The 17,486-nt window shown below is 46.3% G+C and overlaps 1 protein-coding gene and 1 long non-coding RNA gene across 4 annotated transcripts in view; one reads left to right on the top strand and one right to left on the bottom strand.

Annotated features, from left to right (window-relative positions):
• The first annotated feature begins 718 nt into the window (after window positions 1-718).
• On the top strand, window positions 719-9,447 carry LOC140701045 (uncharacterized). The gene is made up of 2 exons (XR_012079792.1): window positions 719-2,183; window positions 9,354-9,447. It is a non-coding gene; the product is annotated as an uncharacterized lncRNA (long non-coding RNA).
• Window positions 9,448-12,672: 3,225 nt separating this feature from the next.
• The window catches only part of MPHOSPH8 (M-phase phosphoprotein 8), a 37,871-nt gene continuing 33,057 nt past the window's right edge, over window positions 12,673-17,486 (bottom strand). For 2 of the 3 annotated variants that reach the window (XM_072975922.1, XM_072975923.1), the window contains 4 exons: window positions 16,029-16,183; window positions 14,123-14,250; window positions 13,316-13,449; window positions 12,673-13,015 (listed from right to left, as the gene is read on the bottom strand). In XM_072975922.1, the coding sequence (XP_072832023.1) occupies window positions 13,003-13,015; window positions 13,316-13,449; window positions 14,123-14,250; window positions 16,029-16,183 (430 nt within the window). In that variant the 3' untranslated portion in view covers window positions 12,673-13,002. The remainder of the gene's footprint in view (window positions 13,016-13,315; window positions 13,450-14,122; window positions 14,251-16,028; window positions 16,184-17,486) is intronic. The other variant, XM_006219117.4, reaches the window with a different exon arrangement.

The raw sequence follows: 17,486 nt of genomic DNA, 5'->3' as shown, positions 1-17,486 counted from the left end.
CATGCTATAGAAATGGACGCTTATTAAACACTCATTTTACTCGCACTTGATTAATGGCCAGCACGTGGAAGTGTGGACCCGGAGAGATGACCCTGTTCTCTTACTACTCAAACTTCAGCGTTACCTAATAAGCCCCGTAGGTGCTGCGGCCGTTGTTCAGGTCCTTCTGTGAGATGTAGAGCTAACTTTCACTTCACTCTTGTAGTTCAGAAGGCATTAGCACCTAATAAAAATCATCCAGCCTCCAGATGCTACCGGTGCATAAACTAAGCTCAGCATAATACTGACATTTTTGAACAAGGTTCATCTGGTACACTAGCCTGGAAACCATGGTGGCGCCCAGGGAGGATTTCTTCGTGCCGCCACCTCCCTCCCCCCACCCCCAGCACCTGGCTTCTCTGTCCAAGGGCAGCCACTATTACTCATTCCTTGTGCGTCTTTCCAGAAGGTTCTGTGCACTCAAGGCGTATTTGTATTCTTTCTTAATACAGACGCAGGCACACTTTTACCGTTTGCTTACTCACTCACAGTATCCTGTTTTGGACACTGTTCGGGATCAGAGGTCCCTTGCTCTCTACGCTCACTGGTGGGTCACTGTGAGGTGTGTGTACCAGACCGTTCCTGGACAGTGCTTGGTGTTCTCTTTTTCTTCCCTGTTACATGCTCTGTAGCATGTTGTTGGATACATGTTACGGACCCTGTGTGTGCACATGTCTGTAGGATGAAATTTCTACCAGTTGAATTGCTGGGTCCTTGGGTATGTGTATTTTTCACGTTTTTTAGATGCTGGCTGTCCTGACTATGGACGGTGAAGGTTTAACTGTATCCCCTGTAGCCCTCAGCCAACTGCAGACCGTCAGTGCAGATCAGATGTTGGTAAGAACTGATGGAATTGTTGCAGGTGATGGTGAAGGTTTAGAAACAGAGATATGACTGACCTGGGGAGAGCTTTCTTGTGCTCTGAATATTAGATTACATTAAATACACACCTATTTCATTATATAAACTATGTTAACGTGTTGGGGAGAGTATCAGTATGTCAGGGTTTTTAAGTGACGTGCTGAACAGTTGACCTGCACTGGGTTAACATTGGCTCTTTTGTGATGGAGGAGGGTGCTTGACCGAATTCAGAAACCTTTCATTTAAAAAAAATCGCACAGTTCTTCAGTGATGGGAATGAATGTTACTAACGGTGTGTGCCTGACTTGAGTTCCGTGTCTTAAATGTCGAGAATAGAAAGAGCCATGAAATCTTCCTTCTGGAGGAGTCTCTCCTCCCTTGTTTTGGTTCTTATTAAAGTTTCCTTTTGAATTTCAAATCTTGAGCTATTTGGAAAGACTGGAGGGAGAGAGAGACATTTACAAACCAAAAAATGATGGAGGCTTCAAGCTGTATTTTAAGTTAGTTTTACCTAGAATTAATAAAACATTTAAAAACACTTGTATTCATCCTCAGGGAATTTTATTGGTTCATAATTCAGTGAATTATTACGTAACTTTGAACACTTCATAGCACAATGAATTATTTTAAGTTAAAAATTTTGTCTCTTAAGATAGTGATGAACAGTTGTGTGTACAGGTACACCCAAAGACTGAATGAGTGCAGTTTCCTGTTTGAAAAATGGGACTCTCCTTGGTCCCAGGTCATTTCATTCCCAGTATCCTCTGTTATCATGAGGTCCTGTCTCCTGGGTGGGGCTGGAGAGTGGGCGGCGTTGCCCCCTGGGTGGTGCTCAGACCCACGCGCCCTGTGCTCGGAGCCCCTCGGCCCGGCTGCATCTCAGGTCAACAGCAGCTTGTTTCAGCTGGGCTGGCCGGGGAGACTGCCCTGGAGATGAGGGGCCTTTGAGCTGGTGACCGTGACAAGAGAGGACAGGAGTTGGAGGTTGAAGGTGAACCTGGTTCCAGCCTGGGGGTGACCCGCCAGGAAGTGGAAACTGGGGCTTAGCTGGGGTTGAGTGAACAAGGCACGGGTGTTCTCAGACCCCCTCTTTTCTGATTGAGGACCCCCCCCCCCCCCGGACATTGTGGCATCACAGAGAGCTGCTCATATACTGTAAGTGTAGCTGTGCTTTGTACGTAAGAGAAGTTAAGATTCTTGTCGTCCAATGAATCTGCTTCCCCTCGGGCGGTGCAGGCTATGAGACTGCGGCCCGAGCCCCGGGCTGGGACCCGGGGTCCCAGGTAGGGAGTCGTCTGGGGGCCCGGCTGGCGGTGACATGACCTGGCTCATGTCTCGAAAAGACTTAGCGGTTCAGAGAGACTGGACAGGGGGAGCCAGAAAATACAGGCAAACCAAGCTGACTAGTGGAGACGGAGGAGCAGAGGGTAGGCGGCCTGGCGCACGTGGTCGTAAACTGAGGCTGTGTGCTGAGTCCTGGGTGGAGACACGAGGGGAGGGCCTCGAGACCCCTGATCTGTGCCAGGAATGGGGTGAGAAGCGTGGGTCTGGGTTTCAGCCTGGCGGGTATCATTTAAAAATGTTTGCTCGTTTTCAGTCATTCAGGGGACAACTCGGTCACACATTTGGGATTTCTTTCAGCTGTCTGTCTGTTTCACTAGGCGCACACCCCCATGTTCTGTGCCTTTTCATTACAGACATTGTTCTGGGGCATCTGTTTAAAGCCTGCCTAGGCCTTCTAGTTTGACCGCAGTAGTAGCTGCTAGTAAGTGAGTAGTTCCAGTTAAATTCCAGTTGTTCCTGTTGAAATTAAGTGATTTTCATCTAGTGTGCCAAGGGGTGCTGCTGTGAGTTCTTGAAGGCACAGGGACCCTCACACGTGTGTTTACTGCACTTCCGTGGAATCTGTGAACAGGCGGGTTTTTTAAAGTCACACTGCATTCGTTAGTGGAGTCAAAATGAGATTTCTTTATACCAGTTTTTTGAAAAGTTTATTTTATTGAGTTACAGTCATTTTACAATGTTGTGTCAATTTCCAGTGTAGAGCACAGTTTTTCAGTCATACGTGGACATACGCATATTCATTGTCACATTCTTTTTCACCGTGAGCTACCTCAAGATCTTGTATGTATTTCCCTGTGCTATACAGTATAATCTTGTTTATCTACTCTATGTATACCTGTCAGTATCTACAGATTTCCAGCTCCCAGTCTATCCCTTCCCACCCTCCTCCCCCTGGCAGCCAAAAGTTTGTATTCTATGTCTGTGAGTCTGTTTCTGTTTTGTATTTATGTTCATTTGTCTTTTTCTTTTCTCTTCTCTTTTTTTTTAGATTCCAGATATGAGCGATCTCATATGGTATTTTTCTTTCTCTTTCTGGCTTACTTCACTTAAAATGACATTCTCCAGCAACATCCATGTTGCTGCAAATGGCGATATGTTGTCAGTTTTTATGGCTGAATAGTTTTCCATTGTATAAATACACCACATCTTCTCTATCCAGCCGTCTGTTGATGGACATTTAGGCTGTTTCCATGTCTTGGCTATTGTAAATAGTGTTGCTATGAACACTGGGGTGCAGATGTCATTTTGAAGTAGGGTTCCTTCTGGATATATGCCCAGGAGTGGAATTCCTGTGTCATACGGTAAGTCTATTCCTAGTCTTTTGAGGAATCTCCATACTGTTTTCCACAGTGGCTGCACCAAACTGCATTCCCACCAGCAGTGTAGGAGGTTTCCCTTTCTCCACAGCCTCTCCAGCATTTGTCATTTGTGGACTTTTGAATGATGGCCATTCTGACTGGTGTGAGGTGATACTGCATTGTAGTTTTGATTTGCGTTTCTCTGGTAATTAGTGATATGGAGCATTTTTTCATGTACCTATTGATCATTTGTATTTCTTCCTTGGAGAATTGCTTGTTTATGTCTTCTGCCCATTTTTGGATTGGGTTGTTTGTTTTTTTCTTATTATGTCATATGAGCTGCTTATATATTCTGGAGATCAAGCCTTTGTCAGTTTCATCTTTTGGAAAAATTTCCTCCCATTCCGTAGGTTGTCATTTTGTTTTACTTATGGTCTCCTTTGCTGTGCAGAAGCTTGTAAGTTTCATTAGGTCCCATTTGTTTATTCCTGCTTTTATTTCTATTGCTTGGGTCGACTGCCCTAGGAGAACATTTTTGAGATATATGTCAGAGACTGTTTTGTCTAAATTTTCTTCTAGGAGGTTTATTGTATCTTGTCTTACGTTTAAGCCTTTGACCCATTTTGAGTTTATTTTTGTTTATGGTGTAAGGGAGTGTTCTAGCTTCATTGTTTTACATGCTGCTGTCCAGTTTTCCCAACACCATTTGCTGAAGAGACTGTCTTTATTCCATTGTATATTCTTGCCTCCTTTGTCGAAGGTGAGTTGACCAAAAGTTTGTGGGTTCATTTCTGGGCTCTCTCTTCTGTTCCATTGGTCCAGTATGTCTGTTTTTGTACCAGTACCATGCTGTCTTGATGACCGTAGCTCTGTAGTATTGTCTGAAGTCTGGGAGAGTTATTCATCCAGCCTCTTTCTTTCTCTTCAGTAATGCTTTGGCAATTCTGGGTCTTTTGTGGTTCCATATAACTTTTATTATGATTAGTTCTAGTTCTGTGAAATATGTCCTGGGTAATTCGGTAGGGATTGCATTAAATCTGTAGACTGCCTTGGGCAGTGTGACCATTTTAACAATACTGGTTCTTCCAGTCCAGGAGCATGGGATATCTGTATACTACAGTTTTGAACACACTGAGTGTTCTCTTAGCCCTCACAGTGACTGAAAAAGAGAAGAAACATGGTCTACACAAGGGACTTTGGGGAGGTCTTCCGCGGTGCACGTGCCATCCAGGAGATCTGTGTCACCCTGTAGAGGAGGTGTGGGGCCCACGGGCCAGCACTGCGAGACAGTGTGCAGGTGCCCAGGGCGTTTGCTGATGGAGCATGTTCACATACAAGTGAGGTGGAGGCATGAGAAGTTTGAGAAGTGAGATTTATGACAGTATCTTACGGGTTTTTTTTTTATACCTTGTTTTTGTGTTTTCTATTAGTCTGGTTTGAATAGTCTCAATTTCTCATACTCAGCAATGATCAATAAACAGGAAATTTTATGCATTTTAAAAACGTGACACACAGAAATGTGGCACAAGAATTTTTTTTAAACTCTCCCTTCTGTTTTTAGACTTTTCAGTCCCTTTATAAGAGAAGATGTGTTGGTATCTTGTGTTCAGAACAAAGCATTAAAACATTCAGCCAGCTCAGAGTAGTTTCACTTAAACACACGTTGGGACGCGCAGACTCGGGCCACGTTCTCAGCAGGGTGGGCTCGGTGTCCAGACTGCAGGGGCCTCACCACTGGGGGTCCAGCACCTGCTCTCCAGCCTGTGTCGAAGTGGATTTAAACCGACGATCACCTCACAGAAAGGCACATTAGGCTGGTTTGGCGTCTGACCTCTCCCCCGTACAGCACTGTGATGCGGTTTAATTCTGCAAGACGTACTTTTCCTGGTTAGGTGACTTACATGGTGTCTTCAGAGTAACAGTAGGCGGCTATTTGAAAAAAGTATAGTCAGTGTACAGTGCTGTGTTAGTTCCTGGCGGACAGCACGGCGATTCAGTCACACACACACACACACACACACACACACACACACACTCTCTGTCTCTCTCTCTCTCTCTCTCTCATTTCCATGTTCTTTGTCATTACAGGCCTTTACAAGGTACTGAATTTAGTTCCCCGTGTGCTGCTTTTAAGTGGTTTTGAGTATATGTTGAAAAATAAACCTCTGAATGTCATTTGACAATTCATTTAGTGCCTTTTTGTTACATGTGAACGAACGTTATATGTGAATTCATGAAATAACTCCTGCAGTAATTTCTTTGAAGTATTGAACTTTTAAAGAAAATAGTGGAGGCTGAGCAGGTAACTCCACAGTGATCATGTCTTGAGCTAAATGCTGCCTGTCGTTGCTGTGGTCCGGCTTGTTGTTAAAAAGTAACCTGTCATGCGACTTACAGGCAGGTTTTCTTTGACTCTGTGGGGAGGACACTTGAGAAATTGTGGTGATCACCAGAGGATGATGCCGATGGCTTTCTTTTTGTTTTAAACACTTTTGCTTTCTGTTTTTTCCTTGAAATGCCTTTGTAGGAATTTGGGGACAAAAGTAAGTTTGAAAATTTCCAGTGTTGTCTTTCTATTCCAAACCTCCCCCCCACTTTTTTTAATCTCATCGCAGTTGCTCACAGAGATGGCAGATTGATACGGTCTTGGTCTTGGAAAATGATGAATTTTAACTTTTCTCAGAAGCATTAGTCATGTTTGATAAAATCATCAATTTGTACTTTATTAGATTTCATGAGTCTTTGCTGAACTTTACATTGATAATTACAGTGTATTTATGACTTTTGAAGAAAAAGATGGTATATAATATCAGTACATTATTTTGCTGAAAATGTTAGTTGCCCTCAATAAAGCTGAAAAAAATGTGCCTTGTGGCAATATAAAAGTTCCAGTCTTCATTATATTTTCCAGGTTTCAATGTTATGTAGTATTTATGAATGATAAATGATTTTTACCTATTTGTTTGAACATGACCTTATTTTACCTACTTATTTCTTAATTTTGATTTGCTACACGAACTTTAAAATAATTTTTTTCTGATTCTTTAAAAATACTTTAAATCTTGCTCTTTGAATATCTGGACTGGGCTGTCATGCAGAACTCGCGAGTTTTGTCTGGCTTGCCAGCCACAGGCTCCTAACAGCAGCTCTCACGAGCTCCCTTCCAGCCCCTCCAGCCTCCGCGTGGTAGTGTCTCCGGATTCTGAACTTCGTGCAGGTGGAACGTGTGCACGTTGCCTAATGGCCTTTTCCACTTGATGCTGTGTTTGAGCCTCAGCTGTTACGACCATGATGGGAACGAGCCATGTGCTGCCCGTCTCCCGCTGATGCTGAGTCGTGTCCAGTTTGGGTCGTTAGGAGCATCCTTGTATGGCTCACCCACCGCGGGCCTGTCGTGGGGAGAGTGTCCAGGGCGCTGGGCTCCGCGTCTCTGCCCAGGCCCTGTCGTCAGCCGTGCCAGCGTTTGCCGCTGTTTTAATTTGCGTCTCCCTCCTCACTTCTGATGTTGAATTCCTTTCCATACGCGTTTTGCCACTCAGACACCTCTTTTGTGAAGAACACTTGCCTTTCTCCTGTTCATCCCAGTCTGCTATTTATAACCAGGTCCTGTGGGTTCGTTGCTCCCTGATGTAATAAACTCATGGATCTGTGTGAAACCTACTTAAAAAAAAAAAAAAGCACGGGTAGCTTTATTAGAATTCTGAAAAGCCAGATGGTTGTGGGAATCCAGAAACGAACGCTCAAATTACAGATTTTCACGTGTCAGCTGAAAGATGGTAGTTACTATCTAACTGAACTTACTCTGTGGTGCTGACTTGGGTGGAAGGTCCATGGATTTGATAGAAAACCAAAGCCTTAGTTTGCTATTTTTATTTTACTGCAACTTTTCAGTCCAAAAGAGTCTATGTGAAAATTAAGCCTGTTGAGAAAACTTGTCTTTTAGTTAATTCAGTTAATTGGAAGTTAATTTTCTTGTATCATTTGTTCACCAGTGGAGATTTTACGACATCAGAAAGTAGGACGAGCTTGCAGCTGTGTCACGAGTGTCACAGATCCGCTGCTTTCACGGCCGCTCAGCTTTCCTTGAGGAAGGATGGCTTTTGTGTCTTTGGCCTTATCCTTTTTGATGTATTATTTTCTTAATCACACACCACCTCCCTATGCTCTTTGAAGACACATTATTTGCTACTTAAAGAGAATCTATTAACATTGGAATAAAATGGTGATTCTGCCGGTGTGGACACCCCCCGCCGTAGCTGCAAACTCGAGGTGTTTCTCAGGAGACCCTGATGCACAGCGAGCTGGTCAGGCCCACGGGAGAGCAATCATCCCCTTTCAGGCTGGTTTCTGGCGAGTGTTCTTCCCCGTGCGCCGCTGTTAACATCCTTTTCTGGGTTTTCACAGTTCACGTGTTGGCGTGGTTAGAGCCTTAGTCTTGTGTCCTTCTCACCAACTCAGATGCCTTGGCATTAACTCACGGACAGTTCTTACCGACCCAGTTCTACCCTAAAATTCATTAACAAGAGACTCCTTTTGTGTCAGTCTTATTACAGTTAGGGTTTAAGAGTCCAGTTAAGGAAGTGATTGGGCTGATTTTCCTTCTCATGTTTGGCTGTTCTTCAGGATAAGGAAATATTGGTGCCTCAGCCTTGCAGGACCTCACAGAGTAGAACGCCCCACTCGTGAGCACACTGAGTGGGCGCAGGTGGCGGGTGACCAGCGTTGATCGCAGCCCAGTGCATAGTGCCTGGCCACTTGGTTGTAAGACCACTTCCTCACGCAGCATTCCAGATTCTGCTTGTGAACGCTGAAAAGCACTAAGATTAGCCACTCTTAAAAGACTGTCGCCAACCAGAAGTTTCTAATACCTGGAGATTCTCTTTCTAGGTTGTAGTGTAGTTAACGCTTTGTAAAATTTGCAGGTTCCCCTTTTTGAGAAGTTGAGAAGACCTGATTAGAAGTTTAGTGGTCCTGAGGTGGTGTTACTGTGTCTTTAAGTGATACAGTTGTCTATTGTGACTGACAGTTCTATTTATTCTAATTGTCAAGTGTTAACTTTACCAACGGCAGTGCATACAGAAGTACCACACTTACAAAACAAGTGTAGGAATGGTAGTTGCAGATGGACATATAGGAAGTTTTTTAATTTATGCCATTCCTTGACAAAAATTTAAGACTTTGAAACTGGGACTATGATCCTGTTGGATTGTTGAGGTGTCTTAGTGGAGCCCATGAAGCTGCTTAAATCACACGCAGGGTTTCTAGATGTAACGTTCATGCGTTTTTTCAGGGAAAGGCTCATTACTTTATCCAGTGCTCAACTGAATTTGAGACCCAAATGGGTTTTGAAACCTACTAATCTAGGATAGTTATTTCCAGTATCTTTTGGTCATGTACCCCTATGTTAAAAACACTGAGCACAGATCTGGGTATTTCTTTCTCAGTTGTAACTGTGCACCACTGTGTCAGGTGTGTTATAAAGACGAGACAGTGGTAAACAAAAGTCTGGACCCCAGTGGAAACTCTGGGTCCACGTGCTCTCTCAGGGGAGCCCTGGTCCCCACATTAGGTGGGGAAGGCTTTTCTGGTGAAGCACAGCCCCACCCTGCCCTGGTACAAGCAGAGGAGCTGGGAGCCCACGCAGGACTCCGGGCTGTGAGGGAGGGTCTCCTGTGATGCACTGAGGGCCAGCAGCCCAGACAAGAGGCCCTGATTAGTTACCAACTTTAAGAAATGAGTTAACACTTGTTTTTTAATTGATTATTGAAACTGATTTTCGAAAGGCTAAATCTGACGTTACTGTATTCCTAGGATAAAAGAAAATGTGGATGAAGCTACATGAACCTTGGCTTCCAGTGCGAATTGAAGTTGAGAGAGCAGGAGATGCTGGCGTCCTCCCCTCCAGGTGGGTCAGCGCCGGCCGCACCTGCCCCCTCTGTCATTCTCCGCGCGCCAGGCTGTCTGGGTGCTGCGTTGGTGGGACCATGTGCATCATGTTGCGTGAGGTTGGAACCCCTTCTCCTCGGCCTGCCTGCTTCTTCCAGAAAGATCTGAGGTTATTTTTAGCTCTAAATTGCCCTTGTCTGTCCTCACCGATAGTAACTGTGCATTGACTTGCCTTTAGGTAGAACTGGACTGAGGACAGAAATGACGTATTAAACAGGGCTCAGTGGATGCACGTCTAAAATTTTAGTCTTGCATTCTTTTGGAAAGCGTGTAATCTTAAAAATGGTTTATCATCGTAAAATCAAGAGCCAGGCAAGGGACCCCAGCTCCTTCTCCCCTGTTGTTTCTACGCTTCTATAGAGGGTAACAGCTTTCCTATTACTTTGTTAAGTTAGACACAGAACCCTGCGGACACGCTTACACTGTGTGATCCTTCAGACAGAGTTGTGCTGATGTATACTGTCACCTGACAGACCCAGAAGGTGTCATTTTAAGTGTATTTCTTCCCTCACCCCCTCACTGGTGACTCTGATCTAGTCCTGCTCCACGCTGCCCTGGAAGCTGCCTGTGGTGTGAGAATTTCAGGTCATGCAGACCACGCCAGCCAGATAGCCTCGTCCTTCCTTTAGAAACACATGCTGCAGATACGCCTCCTGTTCCCCAGCAAGGAGTGTCTCCCCCGCCTCCCCCAGTCAGGCCATCTTGTGGGAGGAATTATTTTAACACAGGAGAAGCAAGCTAGAAAAATCTTGTTTTATTTGTGAATTTCTTAGTCTACAGAAACAATTAATGGCTGTGAGTAATGACACTCAGAAAACCATGTCTGAAGTGTCCGGAGTAGCACAGACTCTCCATCTTGATTCAGGTTTGTTCTCCTGAGTCGTACGCCTGCCCCCTTGGCGCCCTTGTTGGCTAACGGGGAACGTTAGCGCTGCAGAGTAACCCCAGCCCCCCTTACAACTCATGTTACGACCTCATGTAGCCTGGCCCCCGAGGTAGGGACGGACTCGAAAGGAATTTATGCAGGTGTGAAAAACCACGTTTTTACCAGCACGTAAACCTTGGCCCAAGGAAGGCAGATAAGGGGGGTATGAGCAAGGCAGAGACGGTAGTGGGGAATCTTCCAGATCGAACTGATGCCAAATGTTAGGCTCAGATTCCGACTGGGGTGGCTCTCTGGGCTCTCAGGATGCCTGTTTCCTGATTTTAATTGTGAACTTCCAGTGTCATTCCCACTTTCCAGCCCACTGGGAAGGCTCTTCTGTACCCGGGCAGGGGAGTCAGGACTGGAAATCCCAGATTTGGTTGAGAAGGAGCACTACGTGCAAGTCAGCAGAGCATGGAGGGAGTTGGTGTGGATCCCGTCAGTGGTCCCTGAAGTGGCCTCGTAAAGATGTGGTTGTGAGACCAGTGACGTTTTACAAGTTGAAAGTAACTTTGGGGGTTTATACGACATGCCACGAGGCATCCTACATTTCACATCACCTTGGATGTTCTGGGCTCTCCTTTCTCCCTCCGTCTTTGCTCAGCGGCCTCCTTGCACTTGGCTGTTTCCCTAGGTTTTACTCAGAGTCAGCTTCACAGCAGACGCTTTACCAGGGCCGCTCACCGTCAGCCTTCGGGGTGCCGAGCCTGGCTGGCAGGGGTGACTTCCGTATGTAGCTGAACTTTAAAAGTGGTCAGTGTAACGCGGCTGAGCGGGACTGTAAAAGCAGCACCTGAGCCCCAAACGGCTGCCCCTCGACATCCCAGAGAACTGGCTTGGGACGGGACGACGTGTGCTGGCGGAGTCTGGAGACGCGGGGGAGAGGTGGAGTGAGGACTTCCAATCACGTTAAGATGAAACTGAGGTAAAACTTGCGTAGTAACTGCTTTTCAGTGAGTCTGGCCCGAGGTGAGGCCACCATGTGTAGTCACGAGGTCCCCGAGGCCCTGGCCTGGCCTGTCTGCACATCTTTGGGTGCAGTGCCGAGGGGCTGCTGGGGAAGTGCTGTTTCTCAGAGGATTCGCTGTTCGCACTTGTGTCAGTCCCCGCCTCATCAAGGGCGAGTGTGCATCCTCTGGAAAACAGACTGAAGGGCATGTGTGCTTGTGCACCTGCCTCTGGAGAGAACTTGAGCTTTGCTGGAGGCCACGGTGGACAGAGAGCTGCACACAGGCACGTCGCGCACAGGTGGTGGGAGCCGGTGTGGGCGAGTCACCCCAGATGTCCGGGTTCCGTGAGAACCACCAGCCCGCTCTGCTCTCCCTGTAACTTGGTTTTACATGTTAAGGATCTTACCCTTGCTCCTGACTTCACTGCTTTCATACCACTCAGCCTAAGCTCTCAAAGGAGCTGTGTCCACACTTTCTCCTTGGTTCCTACTCTGATGGCCCTGCTGCCTTGATAAGCAGTGTGTCCTCTTTTAATGTGCTCCTGTACAGGTGTTGGTATCCTCCACATCATTTGAAATGAAATGTTCTTTAAAAGCCCGTTTTCTCTTACGTGTAGCGAACCAGGTACTGCTGCCGTCCCCTTAACGTTCCTGCTTCTTTTTTCTGTAAAGCTGTGAAGTCAGATGCAGTTACCAGCACAGGAGTCAGTACAGTTGAAGGTCTGTTCCCAGCCATTGTTGGGCTAAACTATACATTTTGCATCCACCTTGTGTTGAAGTCCTGAGACTTGGACAGAAAGAAAATAGACCAACACTGTGGTGTTTATTGAGAAAACTGCAGGAAAAGGTGTTAGGTAGTAAAGGTCTGAGACGTCCATGCAAGATGTGTGGTCTGCCCTCAACACCTGTGGGTTCCCTGTCCACAGACTCAACACACCTTGGATGGAAAATATCCAGGGCAGGAAAGAAAATGTCCAGAACGTTCCAAAAAGCAAAACTTGAGTTTGCTGCACAGCTGTTTACACAGCATGTGCACCTCAGTGTACAGGTTGATCCAGGGGGATTTAAAGTACATGGGGGTATCGATGTGTGGTTACTGGAACCAACTCCCTGTGGATACTGAGGGATGACCGTACGTGAAATTCATTGGATCTCAATTACAAAACTAACTAGAAACTTCTTTTTACATGTTTCTGTAATCCAGGTGGCTTGATTTATTAGTTTCCTTGGGTAACTTACATGTAAGTGTACACTCACTGGATTCTTTACAATTTTTAACACAAAAATTCATCAGGGATAGTTAAAAAAAATTCCAAGTTTAAAAAGTTTTAATTTTCTTAAATAATTCTCATATGTACCCTTCCACACTGTGGAAAAACTTCAACACACAGTCTGGACATAACACTGAGATTTCAGACACGGGCACAAGTACTTACATCTGTTTTGTGATATGCTAGACCCACCGTGTCCCCTCACAGACTGTAACAGAGGACAGGCCTTAAATGCAAGAGGCTTACAGATGAAACCAAGTGTCAGCTCTCCCAGATCCCAAACTGCTTGCCAGCGGGTTTCGAAACGGGTCTGAAGACAAGTCTGTCCCCTCCTCTGTGGTCACTGCAGCTGCACTCTGTACGCGCCGATCAGCAGCTTAACCTGTTGAGAGAGAACAGCGCACAGGTATCAAGATGAGAAGTGGGGAGACACAGACGGTCAAGACATTCCTGACTTGGCAGAATTCTCAAACCGGTCATCAGCGTAGGTTGTTGGCGACCATTTGATTCTTAGGTTGTCACATGTTAGACTCTTAAGTACCGAAGCCTAGCACCTCAGCAGCAGCCAGACTGCTGGGCACGGGGAGACCTGCGGCTCCTCTATACCACTGGGCATTGGAGGGTCCAGCACTGCCCCCTGGGCTCACCAGGAACACCGCCACATGCCCCAAAAGCTTCCTACCTGGAGGAACAGCTTTCCCAGTGACACTGGGTACGCGGAGAGGTCCTCACCTTGGCAGAGGGTGCTTCCGTCAGCCGCATGAAGAGCTTGTTGAGGCCTGCGGCCGGGCTGAATGAGTAAACGAAGTGGCTGTCCTAGGGAGAGAGACCCCCCAGCGTCAGTCAGTATGTCCTCAGACAGACTTCTGCATCCAGAGACCTTTGAGACTCAGCGATGCAGGAGAGAATCCAAGTTTTGTACCTGAATTTATTTACCATGCAACATGCTGTGATTTTTTAACTTTCCCCTTGATTTATAACCATTTTAATTCAGCCTAAGGAAAAAATTCTCAATGTGGTAAAAGAAACATGCACAAACATTCTTCAAGAGTATTTTATATTAAAAAGGATACAGCCACTGATAGATGAGTTATTGTACACTGTATTTTTAAATGTTCGTGATGAATAAAAATCAAAATTATATACTACAGTTATCACCTAAAATGATGCATTAAAACTAAGGCAGAACACAGCCCTGTTACAGAGTGGCTGTGTTTGGGTTTTTGAAGCTTAAACAGGTATGCTTTTCTTCCCCTTTGAATTCCTTAAATTTTCTTTATGTGAACATTTGTGATTATACTGCATGAAAAGGCATAATATTTAAAAATATACTTCTTGCACCACAAGAACTTATGTTCAGAACATTAGTTCTAAGACTTGGTAAATTGAGAATAATTTTACTTCACGATTATGGGATTAACAAATTTATAAGCCTTTTGTGCTTTTGATGAGAAGGTACTTGTCAGTAATGAACCATGGAAAATCTTACCAGAAAAACAGGAAGCTGAAATTTATCATTTAAAACCACCGCTTGTACGCTACACGGTCCACAGAGGCGGGCAATGACCTCTTTACCCAGAAAGTTCGCGTGGAAAATAAACAGCAAGACGCCAGAGCCTGAATCAGGGAGATGCAAGTAGATTTTAATCCCCACCTGGCACGGCACCTCCCGGAGCCCCTCCCCCAGGAGGACAGAGCAGGCCTCCAACCCCAGGACATGCCGGTGTTTGTCTAGCAAACCACAGAACCCTCCTCCTTTCAGTCCACGTAACCCTATGACAGCTCATGGACAGATTTTTTAAAAACACGCTTTTTCAAGGGGAGAGTAGCTCAGTGCACTTACTCTGCACGAGGTCTCAGCTTCAATCCCCGGTTCCCCATCAAGAAAAAAATCAAAAATACGCTTTTTCTACGTTACTTAGTGGTGTAAGTGTCCACAGAAGCAAACCCATGGACACCTCTGTGTCCACACACTATTTTGCCTTTTCTCAACTTTATGATTAAAGGAGAAAGCATGAGATTTGAACTTTTGAGGATCTCAAATATTCTGCAAGATTCATTGTTTGAGCAGAGCACATCCTGTGCTTCAAAAATTACCAAGAATTTTAATGGAGGTTCTGGGGATTGGACCTAGGACCTCGGGCACAGTAAACACGTGCTCTATCCTTGAGCTATACCCTCCCCCATAAGCTGTACTTTTAATAATAAAAAAACATTTTTTAACAAAGACATTGGTTCAGGCCAGTCACGAAGGCGATCCCAGGGAACCCAAAGAACCATGCTTCCTTGGTTCTGGTCCGGAGGTTCTCATCTTTCCTGTCAAGCTGTTTTGAGGTTTGACCAGGAGGAGGTGCTTGTTGGCTCCCCCGAGACCCCAGTGGGGAGGACACGGGGCAACCGCACAGACCAGCCACGGGGAGGAAGAGGGTACCTTAGGCACCTCTCTGACAAACACTCCAGTTTCACACGCAGTGTGACACAAGGGACCCTGATTAGTTTGCTAGGTCACCTGAGGTCTCGCCAAGTGTCGGCTGAGACTCCTCCAGGTCTGGGCTGAGGAGCATGTACCCAGGGTCAGGAAAACCTACCAGGATCTTCTGAGGATGACATGGTATCTTTGGTTAAGATTTCAGGTGAACGGAAACAATTTCTAGTGGTTGCAGATACACACACACAGAAGACTGTGCACGTGAGCAGTGGACGGTGGGGGCCCAGCCCCACAGCCCCTGCTCAAGCTCACATCCCCCCCACCCCCGACAGTCGGGACAGACTGGTCCTGCAGCGCCGGCGCCGCTGACCACCGAGGCATTACCAGCGGCTGTCCTTGATCAGTTTAAAATGGGTGGTTCATCTTTTTTTTTTTTTTTTACGAGCGCAACTTCCTACCACCTTTCAGCAGAGACGGCATGGCCTGCGCCCAGCACGCGCACCATTTGTGTCCGAGAGGCAGCCCGTGGCCGCAGTCCCGCCTGCCAGGTGGATGCGAAGCAGCACTGAGGCGCCCATCTCTTGCTGCTAAACTTAACTATGGTGCAAGATGTTTTTTCTTTTTAAAATGGCAAGGCTGTTAATTACGGATAATAAAATTCAGGGAAAACACTGATTCTGGGCTTAAATCTTAAAACCTAAGATTTAAAAGCTACATTTAAAATTTTAATCAAACTCTTAATAAAAACTAATATGACTATTAAGACCCAAGTGCTGTACTTTCTAAACCAGCATGAGCACTGGTGCGTCTCGAAGTCGCGTGGGCGTCAGCCGGGATCCTTCTCCACCAGAGCAGCCCAGCTGCTTTCACATGATGGAATCTGTTACGGTTTTGTTCAAAGAGTTCTGCCTAAAAATCAGAATATTTTTAACGTCAGACTTCAAAGGGAGAGAAAACACAGGCTTACCTTCTGGCATGTTCTGTGGGGGTTTGTAATGAAAATCCATGGAAAAATCTGGCCCCTCGCAGAGACGGTGACATGCTATTGGGAAGACTGGTTCTAACAGAGCAAGACGCGCTTCAAAGTAGTCCTTTATCGTTTCTTCTGCTACTCTCGAAAGTCTGATAAAAAGTACAAGCTGTTAACATAGGAGAGAACCATGAGCCACAGTTACCTGACCTGACCCCAGCGGGGCCTTCCCAGGTGGACGGCGCCCCCTGCTTCCTCTCAGCGTCGGACACGTGGCATGTCAGGGTCGTACCTGTCACCTCGTCACAGGAGCTCAAGCTCCAGAGGGGTGAGCCTCCCCCACGCCCTCCCCACCTCCGGCCTGGCGCACTCAGCTCAGTGCATACTCGTCTCATCGAACAAAAAACAGCAATTCTCCTGAAAATTCAAGAACTGGGAGCCTAGTCACAGTACCGGGCTTGGAAAGTGTTCAAATAAAATGCTCAGCGCTAATTCACTGTCCTGCTGTGCAGACGTCTGCTCCCCCATTTGCCAGGATGCTCTAGTTTCAGTACTGTGAGCCCCAGGAACCCTTCAGACACCACTTAGACGAAGCCCAGGAAGCCCTCAGCCACGGGCAAACCAGGAAGGTTTCTGCCCCGTTACGGTGACTGTTCCCACGTTGGCAGGCTGCAGCCTCAGACGGGGTCACAGTCAAACTACTGGTTGGGCAGGGCCCCCAGTGAAGGCTGTCCTAGAGGGGGGTCACCAGGCATGCACCCCCTTTTTGGCCTTTGCCGTTTCTGTCTCTTGTCTGAAATTTACCTTATTTTCTGTTTAGAACAAAGGTCCTACACCCGCAATGGAACAGCCGTCTTGTAGGCGTGAAGACCCGAGTCACGTCCTACGTGGTGGATGAGGAAGAGGGAAGCGTGGCTGTTCCCACCCGGGCTGCCCTCCCCTGGAGCCTGCTGTACAAGCAGTAAACGCCTCACTGTACCAGCTACTGTCTGTGAAGCTCCTGCTGTGTGTTGCCAAAATAACTCTTAAGTAATAAGCTGCTAAATTACTTCCATGAACATCCAGTAAAATAAAATGATTTAGAATTTATCTGAAAAAGCACGAACTTGAATGGATAAACTGTGGTCATGTATGTCCAGGCAATGGAATTATTATTCAGCACTAAAAAGAAACAAGCTTATCAGGCTATGAAGACAGGGAGAAAACTTAAATGTTTTATCACTAAGAAGTGAATCTGAAACGAGCAAATGGTATATGATTCCAACATGTGGCATTCTGGGAAAGACGGGAAAAATACCAGTGGTTTCCAAGGCCTGGGGGACGGGAGAGATGAGTAAGTGGGTCCACGGCAGTGCACCCGTCTAAGCCCACAGGATGCGCAGCACCCAGTGGCCCTGCTGTGCCTGGGGCTCTGGGTGCTGGGGCGAGTCAGCATGGGTGCATCACCTGCCACAA

Source organism: Vicugna pacos, chromosome 14 (genome assembly GCF_048564905.1).
Source record: "Vicugna pacos chromosome 14, VicPac4, whole genome shotgun sequence".
In the NCBI taxonomy this organism is placed as follows: domain Eukaryota; kingdom Metazoa; phylum Chordata; class Mammalia; order Artiodactyla; family Camelidae; genus Vicugna; species Vicugna pacos.
This window is presented reverse-complemented; position numbering and strand designations above follow the sequence as displayed.